Genomic DNA, 25,151 nt, shown 5'->3' with positions numbered 1-25,151 from the left:
GGATTCACTCGAGTCAAGTAATGGTGTGGTGCAGGGCATAAGAACTAGGAAGCATGGTTATAAGACTTGACCCATGAGTTGATCCAGCACAAGGTCTAGATCCTGGGTAAGATAATAAACCAAATTAAATTTGCCAGCTCAAATCTCGAGCTAGCTACAGCTAGTCTCGTGCTGCTGCTGCTTGGCAGTACTTGAAATCCATAGGGAATTCTGGATTTCTGCCACTTATATTATTGGTGTACGTTCTCCTCATCAACAAAATTAAATAACATTTTGTTCCTCAACTCCTCTATTTCTTTAGGCAACACGTTTTTCCCGCTTCTATAAAATCGATGTAGCCATTTCTATTAATTTCCATTTAAAATGAAATGTAATAGAAAAGCAATTATGAAGAAGAAACAAATGGTTAGGTGGTTCGCCCTTGCTCTATTGATGAAGATAGAGGAACCGATCAATCCCATACCCAGCTCTGCTTGCGCAAATACAAAATCCCAGTCTCTTGTAGCAATAATTTTGCCTGCATGCTTGGAAGGCGAAAACATCAAATGTTGCTTGCACATTCATACCTACAATTTTTTTTGTCAGCTCAGAGAAGTCAGGCAGCATTTTGCTTTTGTCCCACCAATGGTATTATAGCGCTTCCTAATATTATCTTCGAATGCTTGAACTCGTGGTGACCACAAAATAAGCTACAAAATAAGCCACAAAATATAACAAGCACAGAGAAACGTCAAGGAGCAGACGCCCACGAAATTATTCCAAAAGGAAAACAGAAAACCTGCTATCTCTTTCTTTCTTTCTGTTGTTTTCATTCCTAGTTATCTAACCACAGAAATTACAGCTGCGAAAATGAACAAATTTGAAGTCGAAGAAGTTTCAGTGCTATACATCTTTTTATACCCACAAATTCCTGTATAATGACACCAATGAGCTAGATCTGCCCCCTCACTTAGCAGTCGTTGCACTGTTATGTCATGTATCCAAAAGGTTCCAAAATTAAAATCTCTAGTATCCAAAAGTATTCCAGTTGATTATCTTGTTTGAGTGTCTGGGCAGAATGCCGATGAGCTCCTGTGAAATATCTGACTAGCCTTGTGGTGTAGTTTTCTCTACATGTCCTCGAGACTTGGCAACCCATCAAACACCATGCACGCTGTGTTCAATAGTAGGGATTGTAAGAGCAGCTGGAAGCTAAAAAACATAGGAACAGACCTCGAATGCCGACGCTCTGAGAGTTCATAAAGTGCAGGTTTTGAAGGAAACTGTGTTCATCTCAGCATCCTAGAGTGGTGCTCGGAATTACTTCTATCGTTACAACCAATCATATTGGCCTAGAGTAAAACTGCACTTCTCATGAGCTACAAATTACATGTATTGTGCCAACCACTGTTTGCACATATCAAGTACTGGCAGTGCATTTGCATGTAATGCCTGCAGTATGGTAACAAAAGGATATGAGAATTTTTCTTACAAGCAAGTGGGAAGAAAAAAGACAGTAAAAGAACAAAAACCAAGATATTCAGAAATGATCAAAATATAAATGACGGAGCAATGATGCTATGGCTTGAAATGTGATTTTCATAATGTTACTGATACAGCAACCAGAGCAGTCCAAGCACAGTAACTGGATCCTAAGGTCATGTATAGTCCTATGAAAGATAGTCGCGCTAGAATCATAACTCTTCGAGCATATACTTAAACAGAAAATCCACTCAACCAAAACAATAGACCACTGGATTTCACACTGGTTTCAGCATGAGTTTCCAAATAGCACCATGCCAAAAAAAGGAAGCCGAACTGAGTTTTCAAGCCAATTAGGTCTAAGGGAAAATATGTTAGGCACAGGTAGTTTGGACCTTGGGTCAGGAAGACCAATGATAGAGCCTCTCTCAAGCACAATTTTGCAGCAATTCTTAAAAGACAACTACTTTCATCCGAGAACAAAACCAAAAAACCAGCAAGAGCATACTTGGCATCATAATTAACTGACTACACAGTACAGAAAGTCATGTGCATATGCAATCCTATTTTCCTTTAAATATGAATCTGTATTTAAACCATGAGTCAATTCAATGCATCTGAGGTTATGATGACACAAATTCCCTCGGTGAAATCTACGTTGATAGAAAGAATAACCTGATGAGCAACATATTGAACATCAGCCACACTTCCACTTCGAGATGCAATTTGAAATGCACTCTTTAGACGACCACAGACAACACAAGCCAGCACCTTCCTGCACAGACAAAAAAATACAGAGCCTTTATTTAAATCACATAATAATTTTAAACTAATTAGTAAACAGCGAACAGAAGTAATATATCAAGATACACAGGCTGTTTCCAAGTACATGTTTCAGGCTGCCAATTACATCTGTTACAATCAAGTCCAGAGCTCACCACAAACTTAATGGCCAGAATATAGGAAGTTACAAAAACATCTAAATCAACCTCTGTGATCCTCCTTGAAGAAGGCATTGTTTAATCACACTTGTTTTCTGATAAATCTTCCTTATGAAGTTTCTCCAAAATGAACTAAAATTAATAAAAGCGTGTAAAATTATATACAAAAAATTACCTGTGACTGCTGGTTAACATGCCGATGAGACGGTCAGGACGTTCTTTATGTTTATTAGCATATATGTTTATTGCAGCTCCCAAGACCTATATTTAAATGTGATCATAAGAACATATGCTTACTGTAAATAGAAGCACAGATATTATGGATTTAGAAAACTTGGGAAGAAAGGAAGGTGAGGAGTAAATAAAAAGAAGTAATTCAAGAATCAATAATTAGGGGGGGAATTAGGATGACGTATTTGATACTAAGAAAAAAGCAGGAGTATGTGATAAGTTACCAGCTTTGTTCATATTTTCTTGACGTCTTAATTAGACATTTGCATTTCGTTTTATTTTCAATCAAAACATCCATCATGAACACATCATTTTGTTCTCTATCCTTTATTATCAAAGGAAGGATGATCATCATAATGATGTTTCTTGATATTAACATGTGAGTAGATAAAGCAATGGGTTCACCAAAAGTAGTCCCCAGAATGTGCCAATTTTCCATTTCCTCTGTAGAATACCATTGAGAGAGGAAAAAGGAAGAATAGCAGATGATATGGCTTTATCATTGCCATTTATTACTTGATCATACTCAAGAAACTCTTGTAAATTTATTATATCAATCTAAGTGATAGTAGCATGGCATCACAAAAATATGTTGCAAACAAATATGTAGCCACTTGAATGGAATTCATATGATGCAACTCTAAAATTCAGGGTGACACACTCCTGCTCCAATCCATTCAATTCAATTCTATTGAAGATAATATTTATCACTTTCCCATTTCAACTCTAACTAACCAAAACATACTCTTCAAAGGATATTAAAGGATGCTTTCAACATTCCCAATTGTCATAAATGTGATATCATTACCTGATCCCAATCATCATCATCAATAGTCCCTTTAATATTTCTAAAAAATTCGGTCAACTGGCTGCCTCTTTTTCTCTCAGCAAGTGATGCAGCAACACCAGCATATATATCAACAGCTGCAAGATGAGAAAAGACTTAAAGAACCATAAAACTAGTACAGCCAACTCTAAAGCTATACCAAGGAGAGACACACTGAAGCTATACTAAATTGTGATAAAATTTTAGATGAAGATAAAGCAACAATTTAATGGATACCTGGAAGATTAAATTCATAGATTATTTGGAAAGCCAAATCGAAGTTCTTTTCGACGAGTGTTTCTGCAATCTCACACCTTCTCCTGTGGATCGATGACCATTGTCAGACAAATCTCTCTCATCATTATATTATATCGGTCCAACCAACAACAGAAAACATTAAATATTAAAAGAATAAATCAGATATTTAATGCCATCCCATCATCTGGATATAAGATATGACATTCTTAGGATTTTTTAGATCCAATTCCAACCTAATGAGATATAGGATAAGAATGGAAAAGAATTCTCAGCTTCCCAAACTTATGATTCACATTTTTTCCCACCAGAACAATCTGCCAATATCCCAATTGTGTCCCACAAAGACATCTTGTCCATATTTTCTCTAGCTATTTGTTTTATTATTTTTTGGATGGATATCAGTTCTTACTTTTATTTTCTCTTCTAGTTAAAGAAACAGAACATACATCCTTCCAAGCATTAGGGCTAAACCCATTTGAGCTCTTAATGAGTCTTTTACTAACTATCAAATGGGAAAGAAACTAAGTGTAATTAATAAAAACTGAAGAACTATAGCTTATAAAATAGATAGCACTTCGCTGAATAGTTTTTTTTTACATGCTACATGATCTTTAGCAAGCAACCTGTTAAGCAAGATAGTTTTACTTATTTTTTGATAGTTGATTTTACATATAAGAGGTGCTATTAATACTGACCTAAAGGTTTCTGGATCATTTGGGTTTCCAAATAGAGAATGTTTCCACTGAGGCCCATCTGAATCGTTAGAGGATTTCACAACTTCCACCTACAAATGAAATCCACTGATAGAGTCAACAAAATTAAAAATACAGGCAACTTTAACATAATTGTGATCTTTGCCCATATTAAGTGTACCAAGGCAGTGTTTGTTTGTGCAGCTGGACCATGATTTTCAAATTTTTTGATTTTTTTTACCTTAAAATTAATTGTTTTCCGGTGTTTTTGGATCATTTTAATGTATTGGTGTAAAAAATAAAAACAAAATGAAAAAACCATTATTTTGATGCATTTCCAAGGGAAAAACACTTTAAAAACAACCTCTATCACATTCTCAAACACGCTCTAATTGTTTGAAACCACGAAGAAAACATGATCATTTAAGATACTAATGATTTTGTCTGTTTGTCATGAAATACCTTATTGTTCTTTTCTTGTTATAGAGACAGCTTAAACATTGATGCATCAACAAATTGCATGTATCCAACATGTTCGCAAACTTACTGTCTTTGTTTTTGACTGGTACTTTAGTACCACAGATCTGTACTTTGAAAGTTCATAAATAGTAAAATCTAGAAGAAAAACCACTGAAAGACTCAAGTGCAAACAAAGCTAAATGCTACAAACAACCAAAAATGTGCCCTTAATGGCCTCTAATGAAATGCTTGAGTTCTTATTAGTTGGAAGATTAAGTTAAATGGTGGTTTTAGCACATGGGATGGGATGAAATCTTCACAATTCCAATGGTAACATAAACGTGCAAACATAATCCATAATACACTTACTCAATTACTACTTTAGCGACACAGAACTAAAACTATAATCTAGAAACGAAAAAATAAAAAGGATGTGTCTGGAGTATACTATATCTGAAATCATAATTGAAAGAGCCTCACATGTGAAAATAACCACCAAGTATTAACCTTCAAAATCCAGGAGACATCTTTTCTGTGTAGTAGGACCTAATTACCTGGATTGAAACCCTAGCAGAAAACTTAACAAGTCCTTCTTCTGTGAGCTTCTCAGAGGCACTTTTTCCTCGAACACCCTTTGTGACAACTTTTGTAGAGTCTCCACCTTTGTATCGAGCTGATAATCCTTCATCAAAATGCATCTATACCAAGAAGAAAAATTGATAAAAACAGGATCAATATAGACAAGGGTAATAACAACTTGAAAATGGTGCTAAGAGAACATTTAGTAAGAATATAATTTTCCTATGATCACTGCATTGCCATGGTTCTCATAAGAAGCAGCACATGCTGGCTGTGATTGAGCATGAGCTTAAAACCAAGACTTTTAGTTAGTCAACCAAAGATGGTTGAAGACTGCCATAATTGTCAGTTAATTGACCCATTTATTCTGAATGTTCCTATTCACCGCATATGTTGCAACTGATTCAAATACGTTAGCTTCACTGATTTCAAGTTTGGCGATAACTACCTTTCACATTATAATTCAAGTGCTTAGGATCATAAAGATCATAATCATTACAATGTTTTTATTAATTTCTTTTGAACTACTCATCTATACTTGCTAAATTATTGTGCACAATTACTCATCTATACTTGATAAATTCCTATGCATGTACAATTTCTGTTATGTGATCATTCGGAATTGTCGTTAATTTCAAGGATTGCTCCAAGAAACATAGCCATAGTGTAATTTTGGTGATCTGGTCTAAATGAACTCTTTTGAATCATGACAGAGACCTCTAGAAGCATACCAGTTGTTAAATATATTTCATAACATATTTAGATTAAAATACTGTAAATGATGCACTTATGAGAGAGAGAAAAAAAATTTCATAAGTTTCATCTCTCATAACAGCAGTCAAGAAATGTTTGTTGTTAAGTTCCTTTAGAAGAGTTCTTTTCATTAGTATGCTTTTGAGCACACACATACATATATCGGAAAGTTTACTTCCTCAAATTGGAAATCACCTCTACTAATGTCACTTTCCTCAATAGTTACCATTAGATATTGCCTCTGTAGATCTCTCAGTCTATGGAATTTTTCTTGCACAAACACAAGCCAGTTTCTACTCAGCAATGTAACAAAGGGGCTGTGACGAGAGAAAAATCAAGTAGTTACCTTTGCATTCTCCAAGTGTTTAACAGCTTCCTCTTGTGAAAAAGAATTCATAAATAACTGAATACAACATAGTCCAGCAGCAACATGATCTTTCTTGATTACCTGAACCAATGAGTGAATTTAAGTGAACCACAGATGAGCCCTGCTTTAAAGTTTTTTTTTTTTTCCTCTTATAAATTCATAATGACACAAATACAATCCTACTGAAGGTGATTGAATCAAAATTACAAAGTCAATCATAATTCCCCAAAACCTTGGAATAGCCCAAAGCTATGACATAGTGTTGGCTTGAATTTCTCCCATGCTCACCATCCGCTAATGCAAAGTGAACAATATAGCAAAGAGAGGGTTTCTACCATTGAAAGGAGCAATGCATACTTTTGTCTCCCCATCTGTCCCACCACTTTTTTTTTCATATGTTCTGTTTTCAGATGCTACATATCACTTTCTGAAAGTACTTTATGCCTGGTTTAGGTCACCTCATTTTATCATAGTGAGCAAATATTTTTGTGTCAACAATAATGAGAAAAAAAAAACTGACAGCATGAACAGAACACACTGAAATGTAGAATCAGGTTGAAAACAAAGATTCGCATCCACCCAACCAGATAGTTACTCAGAAGTGTTGAGTGGAAAGAATAGAGCATATTTCATACACTGGAAAGGTAACTGTGGTAAAAGATCATCCCTTCCAGATAGAAAGAAAAAAGAAGTGAACAGGGAAAAGGGAGTTCCATTTACCTGAAACTGGTAGAGATAATTGAAATGCCTATGAGTTTCACAATAGGTGCAAATACGTGCAAGGACTGCAGCAGTATGCTGGTTTACATCCTGTTGTTTTGCAGATGCTATTCTTGTCGATATCACTTCTTCAAGAACATTCATGGCACCATAACCAATACACAAGTCACACAAATCATCAATATTCCCATAATCAGTTGCTAATGGGTCTAATCTTTGTGGCGATGAAGATGAAGTTGCTACTCCCATGGCTGAAGGTTGAGGAGGTGGTGGAACAGCATTTTGTGGAAAGAACAACATGCAGGCATCAGTGTAGTGGCCATGTCTGAACATAAATCCAAGCAAATGCTGACGAGCATACTGCAGAGTCCAAAGAGAGAAGGAAAATAAGTATAACAGACCTGACCACCAAGAAGAGATAATAGAAATAATTGTGTTATCACATGACCAAGGAGCACTAGAGGTGCAACCATGCAGCACGCAAACTAATCAACAGTTTACAATGTGCACATAGGATTCAAGACACTAGGCAACAAAATATAACACAACCATACAACAAAATATGCTCATGAAGGATCTTTCATTTTTTTTCCTAAGAGGTCTGGTGTATGGAAATTTGTGTTACTACACTACACCACTTGCATCCTGTGTACCATGACAAAGCTATGCTGATTTTGCTTTTATTTATTAGATGAAAAAATGACTAGAGAAATAAATTCCATAAGCTTATTTGGAATAAAGTGGAAGACACTAAGTAATGCATATTATTTTCTTAATAAACATAAATTGTTGACTTGTCCGTAATCATGAATAATTTGTGCCTTTATATTCACTATCTTACATAAAGCCAATTGCTTTATATTTATATCAGTTGAATGGGATGAGATTAGTCTCCTAATTACTAAGCAGAAGTAAGGTGAAAAAATAATTCAAAGAAAGAAAAACAGAAATTAAATTACTATGCTAAAAAAGATGACTTATTTAATTTCTTAGTTCGCAAGCATATCCAATAATCAATTTTTTGAGAACAATGTTAAAGAAAAAGTTGTCATGTGAGAACTTTATTGATTGCTATTAAACTAACTAGTTAAAAAGTAACATTCTTAGCAAGACATTATGATTTACAGATAATTCTAGTCTTCTTTAATGCATGCATGTAAAATGTAAGTGCCTTTTCTCAAATAAATTGTAAAATTACTTAATTATAGTAATTATTCCGTAACCAATCAGGAAAGTCAAGTTTTATTTCAGAAGCAAGATCAATTTCCTTGAGATTTTAGTTTATTTCATATTTGGAGGGGCCATTGTTATGATTTTAAAATATACTCCACACAATATACATAACATTACAAAATCTTGCAGTATCTTTTGAGGAAGGAAAGAGGAGGTGTATACATGCCGCCCTAGTTAATCATTTGGTTGTGCCCACATATGAGTGTTTGAAAATAATAATATATTCACCACAACCTGACAAAGTCAAAGCTGCCAAAAAGAATGTCCATAAAAAACTAAAGGATATGCTTAAGATGGAAAGGCAGTTCAACTTACTTCTTGTAAATAATTAACACACTCAACATAACGAACACTATCCAAATTGCTGTGAGGTCCATCTTCAAACTCAGAGCTGTAAGCTGAGTTATTATTTGCAGATTCTTGATAACGCCTAGATCTCTCTGAACGTGGAAATGTAGATGGCATGTTCAGAACATTGAGATATGAATCAGCGGAAAGAGAATCATCCAAGATGGTTGGTGCACTTCTGGCCAAATGTTCATACCTGCAGTATCAGTCCTATTAGAACGATTTTACGAGGGAATCATTTGGAAAGTATATCCTTCTTATTCTTTTACTACATTTTCTACATATGAAAAAAAAAATCCTTCTCAAATTATGCATGCCAAAAAAACAGTATTAGTTCCTCTAAAATAAAACCACACCAGTTATACTAGAGTTGCAACATTTAACAATAAGATACTAAAAGACTTCCTAGCCAACACATCACAGCAAGAAACACCACACTATCTCTCCAAATGGAAAGACATTATTGTGAAAACAGAAACTGCTCCAGGCCTGAGTCTTTATACAACATTGGCTCAACTTCTAATCATTAGAAGCCCTACAAAGAATTTTATGCACAAAGATACTCATATTCATAATCATTAGAAGCATATATAAGAACTTGCATGCCATCTTACATAGAACGAACAGCTGACACATCCACTGGTGGACCTCCTTCAATTGTATTGATAATTTCTTGAATGATGGCAGTAGGGTCACCCTTGTGCAATTGAAGAGCTTGCCTGAAACCATCAAAGGAAGAATAAAAAGTGAGGTCACGGTCACCATGGACGAGAGAGAAAGCAAGATCATACTTGTGAACAAAAAAAGGCAGCAGAGATAACTTACTTGAATTTCACTCGAGCTTGCGCATAGTGTTCCATCCGAATCAAAGCATGTCCCCAAGCATTCCACACAGGGAAAACATCAATCTGACAGAATCCCCAAAAACTTAGGAGCTCAACATGAGCAATATAGAGTGGTAGCATATATTTAGAATCTCAAGATATGAAATTTACCTTACACTTCCGGCAAGTATATACAGCCATGCTGTACTGTTCATCAACAATCAATCTGTCACGGAGACGAGCAGATGACTCTTTATCAGCAATATCCTCAAGAGAAGCAGCAATTCCTGATCCCAGAAGGCTTTGGAGCAACTCAGCACGTCCTAGCCAAATGTCTGCCTGTGACAAGATTTCAGATTGCTCATCTGTGGACTGACTGCCTACACTAGAGTTACCAGCATCTGAAGAGGCATCATCAGCATCCCTACTTCTTTCAGAATTACTTGACAAGTCACTCCCCCCAACAAGCTTCCTCAGCAAGGATTTAGTATAAAGTAGCCCCTGCAAGTGCAACATGAGAATCAATGTCACTATCCACTTCACAGAATATATTGCAGCTGGTGGCAACTGAACTGAGGTAATATCTTGGGTAGCAATGCACAACCACATGTTGCCCTAGTTGATGTGGCATTTTTTACCATCTTAATGGAGGACAGTTGTACCCATTCTGTACAAACTGGGCTAGGCAAAGACCAATACCTGAACAAATGTCTCTGTCGCATGATATGCTCTACCAATTGTTTCTGTCGATGCATTCTCCGATAACTGTCTTGCACTCAAAACATTCTTCATCTGATTCATACATAAATCCAGAGCACTTTTGGCGGCCATCAATTCATCAGAACACAATGATAGCAGCGCCTAGAAACAGAAGACAAATCTTCAGCGGATCAACAGCATAGTCAACAATAAAATCAGACAAAGCAGGAAAGGCCATCATCTTCTAAAATTCAGGATCATTGCATGAATAAGAAATGTGCTTTATTAAAGCTGAAATTATTTGATTCAAGCAAAGCAATTGATCATTAATTTTTCACATCGCAGGAACAGGAAATATACTAAAAATTACCTGTGACAGCAATCTGCTTAAGTTCAAAGTACAAGAAGACTCAATTTTTTACAGTGCTGCGTTTTGAAATTGGTAGTAAATCTCATAAATATCAGGCATGAACACAAAGTCAAAGCATAGATTCACTTATTAATAAATTATGATATAGATAATAGAATTTCAATAACCAAACTATCACAAGCATACCTTAAAAAGTATAATGTCAGGGGCACTTTCATATCGGTGTGATGTGCGAACAGCTTCATCCTTAATAGCTTCACCAGTAAGCATCCATTCCTCAGAAATTGAAACCGATGGGAGCCGTTCCTGCCCATCTGCAGAATATGATGATGCATGATCCTCTTGAATTCCAGTCATTGCCTCCCATGCCACTCTTTCAGTTGGTGGCAAACCAGAACTCTTTCTTTTGCGATAAGAATCTTTTGTAGCATTCTTATCTCCATTATTTCGTGGGGCCCAAGAAAAGGCTCTGCGAGCCTCTTTTTGAAAGTTATTTAAACTGCTAGTAAAAGATGACCTTGCAGGCACACCTGTTCTCGTTTTAGGTTTTGGTCTTGTTCCAGATACAGTGATCCGTGGTTCTCTGGCGGGAGAGTTAATAATAACAGCAATTGCTTTAGCAGCATATGAAACAACTACAATGTTGTCTCTCAGAGAAGGAAATTCTTTAAGGATCTGCTCACAAATATTTTCCAAAATCTCAATCAGGATGGCAATAAGGGAAGTGTGAAAAAACTTTCACAGGAAACACGAGGCATGATCTTGGATATAATTGCATCCAAGGAAATACAAGCATCAGGATTTTTATGCAGTGACATATAATCATGAAAGTGGTATTTGTGATAAATTAGCAGCTCCAAAATCCAAAAGGTAATGAACAAAAATGAAGACATTTGAGTAATATCAGTCATTTTATAATACCAGAGCAGCAGACTGCAGCTGTTTCCTCATCAGAAGAACCTCCAGTATCAAATGTGGGTGCTCATGCAGGGAAGAACACCTTTGCTGCCATGGCAATGGCAAGGCAGCAAGAACACGAAGGCCCAAAGCCCATGAGTTAAGCCGGGCAACCTCGACATCTGACAGATTCCCATCTCTTCGTTTAAGGAAAAAGTGTACCTTCAAGAACAAACAAATGGAAAGAAAAAACTCAAGTTCTAGAGAGATATGATCACTTAAAACATATTTTCAGAAAAAATTAATTACAAGAAGTTGCTTTGAACGCAGGTTGGGTAATAGCTGCATTGCACCCATTGCAACTGGCAAAGCATCATCCGAATCACGCAGCGAAGAAAGAAAGCGAGAAGCTTCTGCAGGACCCCCTCCATTGAGTGGGTCTGCAGTAAGAAGTTTCACAAGTTGCCGACCCTTGAGTTCTCTCCTCAAGTCTGTTGACAGTCCTGCACTCTCAGCCACTTCTAGGGCAGCAGAAACAGCTCCTTTCCCAGCTAATCTGAGTGCCAAGCCTTCAGGATCTTCCTTACACTCTTCCTCAACCTGACAGCTCCAGTAAAAGCATAAAGCAAAATAGAAGGTAACAATAATCAGAAAAACATTTAAAAATGAAAAAAGAAATCCTAGTTAATTAGGACTTCATTTTTTTAAAAAAAAACATTGACTTTCCCTATTCCAATGAAAAAGAAGAGAGTTATGACCTCTTGCCAGCTGCTATAATGATCATCTGCAGTTAATATATGGTTGTACCTTTGCAAAGCCTTTCTCCTTTGCAAGACCTATGACCCAAAGAATAATGTCATTGCTGGGCAAATATGATAGTGAAAAACAAATCATATTGCTTGAAATATCAAACTTCATCAATGAACCAATAATTTAAATTCTGGAATTTAAGAGCAGAAACCAGACATTGTGTATAAAAACCAGTACCTCATTCCTGGCTGGATCACTCTCAGGTAGGTGGCAGCTGCACATGGTGAGTACATCGAGAGCAGCATCAAGTTCCCATCTGTGCATATACCTGGAAGAGAGCTTCTGATTTGAGAAAAGGGTAATTTGCATTATTTATCTTGATTGTGAAAACAGATCCTATGAGTTCACATACTTGAGGGCAAGTCTAGCTGCCAGTTGCTTATCCTTCAATCGCAAGCAATACTGCCAGCTATTGCTCCAGATTCGATGCCCCCCATAACCTTGAGGCCCAGAGAATGGATGGTCTTCTTCTCTGCGTTCAATGAGTAATTGAAGTAACTCGTTCGAGGCTCCATCACGTAAAAAGCGATCCGAAAGTGCAAGAGCATCCATTAATTTTCCTTCACCGACCAATCTGCGAGAAAGAGTAAAATAAGTCAAAATAAATACATAAATTAGAATATTTTTTTTTAAAATGGCAATAAGTTTGATTCGTTACTTCAATTTTCAGTCTAAAGAAAAATACAACTGCCAGTACTTAAGGTTTTCAGCCCTAAAACAAGCCTCCAAAATATATGGAGAAGAAAATGTTGGAGAATTAGATGGGATTGGAATGGGCATGTATTACACTTACAACTAAGAAAGGGGATAGCTTTCTCTTTACCAAACTAGACTCACATAACCAGAAACGTTTTCCATAACATAAATTCTTAGAAACTGCAAACAAGCCTTTTGAGAGCTTATGGAGTGTGGACAGCTTTCCAATTGTATTCTCACCCTAAGAAAACTGGTTGGTTTTGTTTTTTAATTCTTTAATAGTACCAATAGAAACAAACAGGAATGTTCGCATGCAACAGCCACATAAAGAAAAGGCAAGGCAACTGCATGACAGATAAGACAAGGGAAGTGAGGGGAGGGGGGGTGGATGTACAAAAAAAAAGTGTTAAAAGGTAATACCTCTCCACTGCTTTCTCATAAGGTTCTTCATTTTCCCAATCCAGGGAGAGAAAAGCTGTAGTGTCCAGTTCAACTGCGTCAGATTTTGAGGAATCCTCTTGTGGTTCAGGAGCTGAACCACCTTGACTGCCAAGGTCTGGCAAAGTAGTTGAAATAGTACTGCTACCAAAAGTGTCATCAACTTCTGACTCAGTATCACTATCTCGCTCACGAAATCTCTTAATAGCAACCCTTGTGTCGGCTTTAACCTCACCAGCATCAGCTTTTCGTCCAGATGTTACAGCAAACTCTGAAACTCGATGGAGGTTCGTTTGCATTTGTATCCACCGGTTTAAAGTGGGGAATCTGTTAACATTTACCAATTAAACTAGGGATTTAAGTAACATTACGCAATCATAATGTAAACGAGTTATACCAGTTCAATTGTCAAGCAATGGATATTACCTCTCAGATTGATCAAGAGCAAATTCATAAAATAGTCTGTCATTGTCAGGTTCCTGCAATGAACCATCATCCATGGAGCCAGACATAGAAGAGTCACTGCCACTGTATAATATACTCCTCCCAAAAACACATGCTAGCACAGCCCTCACTGGGGATATTTTAACAAGATGTTTTACAATATCCAACTGGAGGGGGTACAAAGGAATTCCAGGAGTTGCTGAGAAACTGCTGTAGCAATTAGGCTTAGCTTCTTTGCAGGCTGGAGACAACACTTTATTCTCCGCATAACTCTTATGGAAGGTAGCAGCGACAGGAATGCAAGCCCATGCATGACCAGACCGAGGTGGATAAACAGGAGGTACACATGCTGTAATAACTTCATGGACAAAATCAGCACACATAATGTCAGCAACCTTTCCAGCTGCGTCAGTGCTGCCTCGGTCAAAGACTAAACGAGTTAGAAGCTGCAAAATAAAATAGTTAGGCATAAGCATATATGACATAAGTGCAGTTGAAATTGCATGCTCAGGTTCAAATCAACTCTCAACAGCAGAATTTTAAGAAAAATGACAACTGGTTTCAATGCCAATCTATGCATTCAACAGATATTGTAGGCTTACAGCACCTAAAAATCAAAGAGTAAGGAAATTCTTTTCACGTAGAGAAAAACATGTAACAAATCTCAATAACAGTAAATCAGATCAAAATATTGGCTCATTCCTAAAAAAATTACATCACATAATGCTGCATAGTGGGGTTCCCTACAACTAATACAGCCAAGCTTAGTGTTCACTAGAAGGCCTTTTCCACTTTTTCCAAACAACCTCTTCTTATTCAATTACCATCGTTGATGGATCAATGGTACCCAACAACTTTGCATGTCCTCGAATTCAAATTTACTATGTGCTCAACTATTTTTCAGTACAAATGAATACATAAAAAGAACAAAAAAGGTGGCACAATTCACCTCTCAGAACATATGTTATGGAGGTCAGCCAGATGGGAATAAATTGAACGATTTGCGTGGTGAATTCTAGTCTCCACTAAAATTTATAGTAAATGTTCCCATGAGGTGCTCATGAACAAATCTACCAGGTTCAGAATTTGTGTGATGTATGAATGTCTATTGGCCTGAAAAAACAGTCACCACATAGTACTAACCTCACATATTGTAAGAGTTCTTCCTAATGTTCAAAACACTTGAATGTTGCAAACTTAATAATATTTCATAAGGATTTCACAAAACTACTCCACCTGTCAACCAATCAAAACTCGACTGAAATTTTTATTTTTATAAGCACTACATGCAAGCCAAAGATCAAAATAAATGCATTGACAGAAATAAAATTATATCAGATGAAGATGATCAACAGCTTACATCTTTAGGCCACTCATAAACCAGTGAGAAAAAGTTGAAATCATGAGTTGTATCAGTGCCATCAACTATGTCACCAATTGCAGCAATATGGAGAATAAATTGTGAAAGATATGTTGTAGGCTTAGCACTCAAAGGACCAAACAATCTCTTCCCTGTATCTTTTATATCATAACCAACAGGCTGCATGCTAGTTTCTCCACCAGCAGAACTTTTGGGTGTCTGTTTTGCAACTTTTAACCCAAGTCCAAGAACCCCTTCCTTGTCAAAGTGAGACAAGAGTTTACGCTCCGCATATGGGTTGTCAACTTTTACTATATTTACCTCTGTTTCTTCATCAGCAATAGCTCTTGCAAGATTATGAAGCTTACCTAAGATTTTATGTGAAAATGATTATCAGAATCACATTGAAAATCTTCCCAGTATGATAAAAGCAAAAACGCATAAATCCTCCTCCCACAAAATGTCATAAAGAATAGGATACCACTCAGAAACTGTCGCTTCCCCCTGTGAGCATCTTCAATCATCTGATGCAAAATAGCAAGAGTACGTTCTCTTTGCCCCTGCCGGAGCAACTCCTTTGATGACGATATAATAATCTCCCCAGCCAGAAATGCCTGGAGGCCAGGACCATCACCCTAGAACAATATATCAAATCATGGGATCAAAACATTAAATCAGAATATCATATACTAGCGATCCTGATGAAGAGAAGGAGGATAATAAAGCAGCTGCATCGACCCTTTTTCACATCTCAAGCATTGAATAAGTGAAGCAACTAGTCAATAAAAGTAACTTTAAGGGTAAAATTAGTTCAACAATTTCCCACTATTTTCCCTCCCTCAAAGAACTTAAAAATTTTGATTTTAAAAGTACAATTTGCTCAACCATTTTCCGTCCCTTAAAGATCTCTCACACTTTACCTTCTCACGGTCAGAAGTATCAAAATAACAAGTTGGTTTCATATACTAGAAGTCAAGAATAGGTTTTCTATGAGAAAAAGCTCCATAGAAAGCATTTCTTTCATTTTCTTTTGCATTGAAATAGGGCATCTTTAGAAAGCATTTTATTCTCATCAGCAGTGATGGCTGAAAATTGCTAAACAAAAGAACAACTAGACGGTGGTCCGTCTAGACTTCCCTGTCTTAGCAGGAGCATTTTAATCTTTTATAAATGGACTGAAGGAAAATTTACGAGGGAAGGCATGAAAGCTAAAACAAAAAATGAAGAAAAACTTCCTCCTGAAAACACTCCATGTTATAATGGTCCACATACAAGTTTTCAGCTTTAGCTAGCATTTGGTTCATTTGCAGAGAGAAGATAAAATAATTTTGAAAGAAAAGAAAAGATGAAAGAGTAAAACAATGGATACATTAATTTCCAGATCTTATTGTGGGCAAGCGCTATAAAAATGAGAATCAATCAAGTATGATCAACACACATCTTGGTTGTGATAACTGTTGATCTAGTAAGTGAACTTACTTGTTCCAAGAATTCATGTAGACGCTTGAGAACGCGTCGTGATACAGAAATAATTCCCACTTCAAGAATCTGATCCCAGTAAGTCGAGCCTATCTTAGGAGATGCTCCTGGATATATCTCAGATAACATAACTTGAGCCTGCAACATGGCCAACGTAAGAACAAAACTAAGCCATTATTCTTGGTACATGAACTGGGGCCAAAATGCCCAAAGAGAGAAAATTTTAGAGAACAATATGCATGCAGCAAAATTAGAGAGATAAGATGCATTTCAGTGGTTGGACATCCCCAAAAACAACGCTTTCATGGGTGCTTGCTACCATGACTTAAGTTGTGGTAATATCAGTTTCAGTTACATAAAAGGGGGTGTAATTACCAATTTGTAAGTAACATATTATACTTTAGTACTGTAAAACATGTAAAATTATCTTACTCAATTTTTTAAATTTTGTTTAGGATTATGTAGCGAAGTCACCATAATTGTGGTATGTGAAATGATTATATGATTCACCTTTTTAATGCATATTCTTGAAAAAGAACATATAAACCCTGTGACAAAACCAACCATGTTGACAGTAAAGATAAGGATGGAAAAGCTTTGATGGAACTCAAGGCCGAAAAAGAACATATAAGCCCTGTGACAAAACCAACCATGTTGACAGTAAAGATAAGGATGGAAAAGCTTTGATGGAACTCAAGGCCTCTTGCTTGGCTTCGACAGATGCATCATTTTCCTCCTAAAAGCCCTAACAGCCCGGAGAACACAAAAAGGCCAGGAAGCATCAGTCAGATCCCTAAAATTTCTACTCCTAGCAGAAGAGCCTTCTTCTATAGGGGCGCTAGCGCTTTACTAATAGACTATCATATCAAGTAAAGGGGTCTAAAAAACATTAGATAAGAGGCTGATACTCTAGGCTTGCTTCACTTCTTAAAGTTCCGCCCCTTATCCCACAGTATAACAAGGATTCATAGGCAACTGGTTTCATCCTTACTAATGCTCCAAAGAAAATTGAAAAAATAATGATTTCTGTTTAGGCCAGACCAGCTACAAATTTGAGAAGTTAATGAAGTTAAATCACAAGTGTGGTGAGAGGAAAGGGGGATCTCAATACCATGGGTGCGCAACTAAGACATTGCAAATGTTGCTCAAAACCAGAAAGAGAGAAGTGCAGAACATAGGGTTAAAATAGCAGGAATTACAAACTTCAAGTTCATACGTATGTAAGTACTACCTGATCCAGGAGTTGTTGAGACATATGTGCCGACCTTGCAGAAGTTGCAGCAACATCAATGCATAAAAGAATCTGAAAGCACACAGTAACATCCCTGCCTCAAATAGCCCTCTTACTTGAATTGAGAAACATGGAGTGCAAGTTTTACAATTAGAAGTGCTTACTGCAGCCAAAGAACCCAACTGGGATCGTAAAGAAGAAAAATCTAGGTCTTGCACTGCTGAAGTCCCATCCACAGCACGAGACACTGCATCTTCTACCTGGTAAAAAGAAATGACACATAAATTTAGTTGAGATCGACTGTGGTGTGAAAGTTACAAAAACTCTGATAACCTGAAATTTGAATGTAAAGTTCCTTGTCAACAGAAATAGCTAGGTTGAATACATGATCAGATTAAACAACAGGTAGATGGGAAAAATTCAATGTTTACAGATACTGTAATCATTTATTAAAACATAAAAGCAAATGGTAATGGACTGACCAATCTGGATTCAGACGCTCTTCTAACAGCACCGTCAACCCATTCAGCCAATTCAAGGGTAGCTCTATCTTCTGCTGATAAAGAAAATCGATGAACTGCCTCTTCACCAATGTCATACTTCGCTCTTTGCATGCAACTGCAATATAAAATGCCATCAATGACAACACACTCGCATCAATTCAAATTGAAGGAATAAAGGTTCCTGTAACAAAATAAATGGCATATCCTCGGTCATGTTGATATAATATACACAATCTCTCCATTACATATGATCTACTATTACATGACATCTGATTAGGGCAGCGATGACTTAGTCCAGCCCTTGTCAGCGGTCAAAACATTAGCTGTCACAAAATGGAAGGTGCAAAAAACAAATCATTCCCCTGCCATAGTGCAGTAAGTCATCATACTTCAACATTGCACAGCAAACATGTTGCAGATAAACCACAAGTGTGAACTAGTTGGTATTTGCATACTAGAATGAATTGTCAGAAAAAGGATATATCAAACTTACAGGTTAAGCAGCTTGGATGGGGCTGCACGTAGGACAGTCAGCGCCTCCTTCCATCCCCATTGGCGCTCAGATAATGGTAGAAGACGTTGCAAAACTGACAACCGCCACTGCCAATCCTCAATGAAATGTCTAGCTATTGATATTCTCCACTCTAAGGCCTGTCTTCCATCTATACTCATACCATCATTTGTTGTATGCTCTTCAATCAAGCCTGGTGGAAGACTGCGATGTAGAATATCAAGTAGCAATCCTGTGAAAGAAATAACCATTTCTTTCCCTCCTTCACAAAAAGTGACATCAGTATGGTCCCAAGCACATGTGGAGGATGATTCAGAATTGCTCCCTGGTGAGGCACAATGCGTCAAATTGAGAGAGATATCATCCATATGTAAAAGTGAAATTATAACATTCACCATCAATATCTGCATCATTGAATAAAATCAATGTTATGTAAATGTTCCAAAATAAACAGTACGGGGGAAAGAACTAAATTTAGAAATCTGACACCATTGCCTAATAAGTACATGATTGGATAAAAAGGTAGCAAGGCAAACTTAAAGGGGTGACACAAAATAAGTTCTGTTAAATTGTTGCCAGCTTTCTAGGGAAACACTCAGATCAATTCATAATCTAAAAAAAATTTGCAGGTAAGAATAATCTAAGATTTTCTGTTATATCAAACCCAGCACAAACTGCAAGCAGATAACCTTGCGTGGAATATTGGTAATAGCCTCCAAGTGGTTCCTCAAGTCTTTCAAGTGGCAAAGAGCCACTTGATGATGACTCTGTCTTTCATCAGTCGTACACCTCTCCATCACTCCCAGTGCAAGAACAGTTGATTCCAGAGCATAACGCATGTGCATTAGTTCAATATCTTGCATTCTATCAAAAACACACAGACAAAAGAAAAATGGAATCAGCATATTGAAAATAAGAAATCCTAATTTGACAAGAAGAATATGCTAGGACAAAGAAGTAATTGTAACAAGGAATTGGGAACATATCACATGCAGGCTTGGGCCTTCCAAGTGCCCATATAGCAAATAATTACCATATGTAATGTTAAGGTCCCCAAGTTTTGAAGCTAATGACAATCATAGACAATCATCGAAATTTACAATGCCCAAAGACCATGAAGAAATCAAACCAGCCTATCAAGGAGTAGTATAATTATTTTAAAAGAATTATAAAGGTCCAGCTAAAGTACCAAGAGGTTCTGTCTGATAGACTGGGTGAGTGAATATTGAACACTAGAACCACCAATCACAAAGCAAATTCTAAGCATACAGCAGCCTAGCAAGTCAACTAAAATGCCATGTATAGTGAAAACAACCATCCACACAGCACTCCTCAGCATAACAGATAAGTTTCCATGCGTTTCCAAACTTGCATAACCTAAAGTAGGAAAGATACAGAATAAAATGGGCACACACACCTTTTCCAGGCTGCTATGTCAGAACAAATTGGCTGCATGCTAATTAATTCAATAGCATCCTGAAACTTCATGGTTGGAACAACATCAAACAATACCTGCAAAAAGGCAACAAAAAGAGTAAAAAAAAATCCTTACATTTATATAGGAAACTCTACTTGAATGCCACTAACAGCTGAAATTTTTCCACCTTCACAATAATCACTCAAAAGAAAAGAAGGCAAGGTTCGACTTTTGTTACAATTCCCAAAATATAACATTTCATCAAAGCATGTATAAATCAAGAAAACTATCTATATAACCAATAAAACAGGCAAAAACGAACATGATTGTGTAAACGCGGACTCCTTCCTGAAAGATGACACTATGACACCATTCACTATCAAAGCAGTTACCACAAACTCCTCTTCTTTGAGCACAAATTTCAGTGTGAAAAATTAATAATTGTATTGACAAATTCTATAACCAAACATATCCATGAATTTTGCAAAGGACACCTTATTTGAACGCAGCCATATAAGTGCAGGAGACTTACGCGAAGAGGGCTTTGAACAGAAAGTCTTTCCAGCACAAAGTTTTCAACAAAATGTTCTGAATGATTATCTTCGCTTGCAGAAATTATTTGTTGGTTTCCAGACAACAACAGTGATGACTTTGAATTCCATGATTGACCAGAATTGACACAAGAAACAAAAGAGGCAAGATCAAGCTGATAACATAATGAATCACATAGATGCTCCACGCAAGACATCTGTCAAAACAATGAGAACAAAAAAGAGGGACTTACATATTCAACTCTTCCTTTGGACAAACAAAACCATTATGTAAAAGATTTGGAAACAGAAGAAGAAATTACCTCATCCAATTGATTACCATATGTTGCAGACTCTTCTAGTCGAAGTATTTGCAACTTCCTGCTTGTCCAGAGAAGTTGCATTAATTTCCTCCGAGCAGTTGTTTTACCTGCCAACAGATCCCAACCCATGGCAGCTACTAGGGGCCTAAGCCGTGGAAACAGCATGAGAAACTGCAACATGAATGAAAAAGATGAGATTTTCTAACAACATTTTCACCTTGTGTAATAATGAAATGTCATTTTCAATTTGAGTAATAACGAAATTTCAAACTCGCATGTTCAATTTAGATGCAAAAGAGACACATACATAGCTAGCTTCTTGAAGCTGCTCCCTCTTGACAGCCGAGAGGGCTGTCTCCATGAAGCATTCAAGTACATGTACTTCTGAAACACGAGCATAGTGGTACATCTCTCTCATGCAAATACTGACAGCCCTACTCAAGGAAAAAGATGGGTCATTTGAATCTTCATCCAGTTTCATTTCCATAAGATACCCCTGAAAATGCTCTAAAGGGAGTGGAATTTGTTTGTCAGCATGTGCTCGAGACATCTCAATCTCTTGACGGAGCAAGTCATCCTGGATAACCTGCACAAAACCACATTGGACAATCAACACACCTGATCACAGAGCATTCCATAATAATATTAGAGAAGTTCGAATTTCATGAAATCAAACAACATATTCCCTTACAAGGACAGTAGATGATAAGCATTAATCTTTTCTATTGAAAAAATTGAGCCATGTAATTTCTTAGCAAAATCAAGTGCATCCTTTACAGCTTCTATTGGTGTAACTAATATTATAAAATCCAAACTACCTAAGGGACCCTTCGAGACTATTTTTTTTTGTCATATGGAATCCCGCACAGACTTTGCCTAAGTTTGGACTTTTGAAAGGAAATGTTTCAGTAGAGAGTGGAAGCTCCAAAGTTTTTACAAGACAACTGAGATTAGAAATTGCATTCAATTCATTAACCAGGTTTTATGGTTTCCCCTGCAAACCACCAACAATTAAGCAATCCCAAAATCGTTAAGCAAAAGTGTTTTGAGCATTGCCTGAATCATTTCAACAAGATGTCTACAATTCGATGAAAGAGCCTCTTCATAGATCCGAAGCAATTTTTCTTGCATGACATGCCATGAGGTTCCATATCCTTTCCTTGTTGACAAAACCCTCAGAAGGAGATCTTGCAGCACAATACTATAAAGAAATACAAAAAGGAAGGCAATAATTATTCAGAAGAGAAAATGCATACAGCATACAACACCTTTTATTTGATTCCCTCAAGCTCAAAAAGTTAAAGAAGAATATCAGAAATTTATGGTAGCAATAACTCATCAGAATGAGTTTGTATAAGAATTTGGGTGCATGATACCAGAATACATCAAGAAAAAAAAGGTGAAAGCAGTCGCAGCAAGACAAGTTCATTGCTGTCCTTCAACAAATGAAAGGCAGTAGAGCAGGCATAAAAGAGAGGCAATCCTGTGAGCAATGGTAGAGACTGGGCACAGGCAAGGTGGCCCCAACTCACAGAAGTTTCAGGGACGCTAAATATAATATCTAATACCACCCTCTTCTTCCTCATCCCCAAAATTTAATCACAGACCTCTTCCCTTTCTTAGGCACTGTTTGAAATACAAAATTCCCACAACTGCCTATGGGGAGGAAGAAAACCTCAAGCTAAAATTTAAATTTAGAAGGAACTTCAAGGAAACAAAGAAAAAACAATCACACTTAAAGCATCTTTGATAGCCCTGACTTTAGATTTATATAGCTATTCCGTCCCTGCAATGCCCTTAATATTAAGCTCCAACACAAAACAAGGAGGGAATGCTTTCCAAGCCATCTCAAGTAGACAGCCCCATAACTACTAAAAATATGCTACTTTTGCACTGGCAACATACATGTATCTTACATACAAAAGTAGCTGATGTAACCCATGTTGGTATAATACTTCGATTACTTTTCAACTCATGCAAATGACTACTGAAAACATGTAAGACCCCGATTTGGAAGGAGACAATTAAAAACATGCATAAGGAATCCTAGAGAATAATATTGAAGGTGTTTCCTTCCCTTGAACAAGCTATTCCAAAAGCTTAACCATATTAATAACAGCTTTACGCATTAAACAACTTATTCCAAAACCAGCAGTAACCAGTCGAAAACCCAACAACACTCACCTATCACTACCACAACGTTTCATTTCAAATAACAGAAACCCAAAAATGCACATACCGATACTCACTCTCCTCCAGGCCACGATCGAGATGAAGAAAACGGATATGTGAAAATACTCCTTCATCTCCCTCTTTTGAACACTCCTTCATTGCATCCAAATGCGCCAACTGCACACACTTTCTAATCAAATCAAACAACTCCACACCTTCCTCCTCCACTTTCTCACTCTCCTCCCCCCTCACCGTTATCTCCATACCTGAATTCTCATTCTCAACCTTCATCCCCTTCATTTGGCTCTCTACATTCCAACACAACGCATCAAAAACATCCGCATTATCCAAAATCACCTTCCTCAAACACATCATCTCCCCTTCCTCAATTGCCACAACACCACCAGAACTGGAACCCTCCCCTCTCCCACTCCCTCCCACTTCGTTCCCATCCAAATCCACATCTCCCTTCAATCTCTTCACACCAAACTCCAAAACCTTATCCAAAACCTCTAACTCACCACTCCCATCCTTCAAAACCTCAAAATTATCTAAAAAACCCTCCTCCTCCTCCTCCTCCTCCCCCTCCCCCCTTCCTCCAGAACTCTCTCCCACACCAATCTCCCCCTCCTCTTTCTCAAACCTATCGAGATCGACATTCTTGCGCAAACTCTCCGTCACGCGATCAATCAAAAGTTGAATCAACAACAAAAACTCTACACGCAACCGAAGCGTAACGGAATCGAAGCGCCATGTATGCGAAGTCGGATTGTTAAGTTGTAAGAGCTCTAGGGTTGATAAAAATGTGAGGAGTGATGGATTAGGGCAAGATTGGGACCAGAGAATGTTATCGAACCTGCCAGAATTGGATACTATGGTTTGGAGAATTGCGAAAGCGAGGTCAGGGTTTTTGGTGCGGAGAGATGTGAGGATGGCTCGTAATGGCTCGAATTGAGCTAGGTGGAGATGGTTCGCTGCAAGGCGAGAGAGAAGGTCGGTTTCTTTGTCCATTTCAATGGAGGTTATTGTTGTTTTCTGTTAGTTATGGATTTTGATTATTCATTTTTTACTCTTTTTTTTTTTCGAGGTTTTTGAGTAGGAGAATTCGGGGTGTTGCCGGTGGAGATTTCAATTTTTCTCTTTATTTTTTTAATTTGTTGCGAGGTGTTTCTGGTTTCTCGGATGCGTGAAGTGCAACGCAGTGCAGACACAAAGCGGAACTACGGGGTAACAGGGATAAAAAGTGAGGGTAAAGGTCATATAAGTCACTGGACTGTGGATTCTCGACAATAGACAAATATACTTTATTTTTATTTTATTTTTATTTTTGGAAATTTTTATCCATGAATTATGAGGCATTGTTTTGCGCAGCAATTAAAACATCATTTTGTCCATTTAAAAAAAAAATCAATTATTTTTATTTTTAAATTATTTTAATATATTGATATTAAAAATAAATTTTAAAAATATACTTTAATACATTTCTAATAAAAAATACTTTAAAAGTAACATTTATTACTATATTAGTCACCCCCATAAAATTATTGCATGTTTAGGGTCGTACTACGCCTTAGTCAAT

At 37.1% G+C, this 25,151-nt stretch overlaps 1 protein-coding gene across 2 annotated transcripts; it reads right to left on the bottom strand.

Moving 5' to 3' along the window:
- Window positions 1–674: 674 nt before the first annotated feature.
- On the bottom strand, window positions 675–24,818 carry LOC118053463 (uncharacterized). Of its 2 annotated transcripts, XM_035064725.2 has the most exons (36): window positions 23,640–24,818; window positions 22,457–22,601; window positions 21,708–21,986; window positions 21,401–21,571; window positions 21,080–21,295; window positions 20,548–20,642; window positions 19,820–19,994; window positions 19,113–19,534; window positions 18,599–18,734; window positions 18,281–18,376; window positions 18,117–18,188; window positions 16,886–17,023; window positions 15,888–16,041; window positions 15,407–15,774; window positions 14,029–14,492; window positions 13,585–13,929; window positions 12,821–13,042; window positions 12,646–12,736; window positions 12,417–12,494; window positions 11,968–12,258; window positions 11,683–11,880; window positions 10,948–11,436; window positions 10,392–10,553; window positions 9,864–10,193; window positions 9,694–9,776; window positions 9,483–9,587; window positions 8,836–9,064; window positions 7,288–7,647; window positions 6,547–6,648; window positions 5,423–5,566; window positions 4,413–4,501; window positions 3,697–3,779; window positions 3,442–3,557; window positions 2,578–2,663; window positions 2,137–2,236; window positions 675–1,431 (listed from the first exon to the last, which is right to left on the bottom strand). In XM_035064725.2, the coding sequence occupies exons 1-36, from the start codon at window positions 24,581–24,583 to the stop codon at window positions 1,366–1,368; spliced, it is 7,644 nt and encodes a 2,547-aa protein (XP_034920616.1). In that variant the 5' UTR covers window positions 24,584–24,818; the 3' UTR covers window positions 675–1,365. The 2 variants fall into 2 exon arrangements, with proteins under 2 accessions (XP_034920616.1, XP_073266065.1); XM_073409964.1 differs by lacking the exon at window positions 22,457–22,601 and having other exon boundaries at window positions 23,640–23,759.
- Between the last annotated feature and the right edge of the window lie 333 nt (window positions 24,819–25,151).

The sequence above is a fragment of the Populus alba genome, chromosome 6 (genome assembly GCF_005239225.2).
Source record: "Populus alba chromosome 6, ASM523922v2, whole genome shotgun sequence".
NCBI classification, from domain to species: Eukaryota; Viridiplantae; Streptophyta; class Magnoliopsida; order Malpighiales; family Salicaceae; genus Populus; species Populus alba.
The sequence above is the reverse complement of the archived record's forward strand: the minus strand, read 5'-3'. Positions and strand labels throughout refer to the sequence as shown.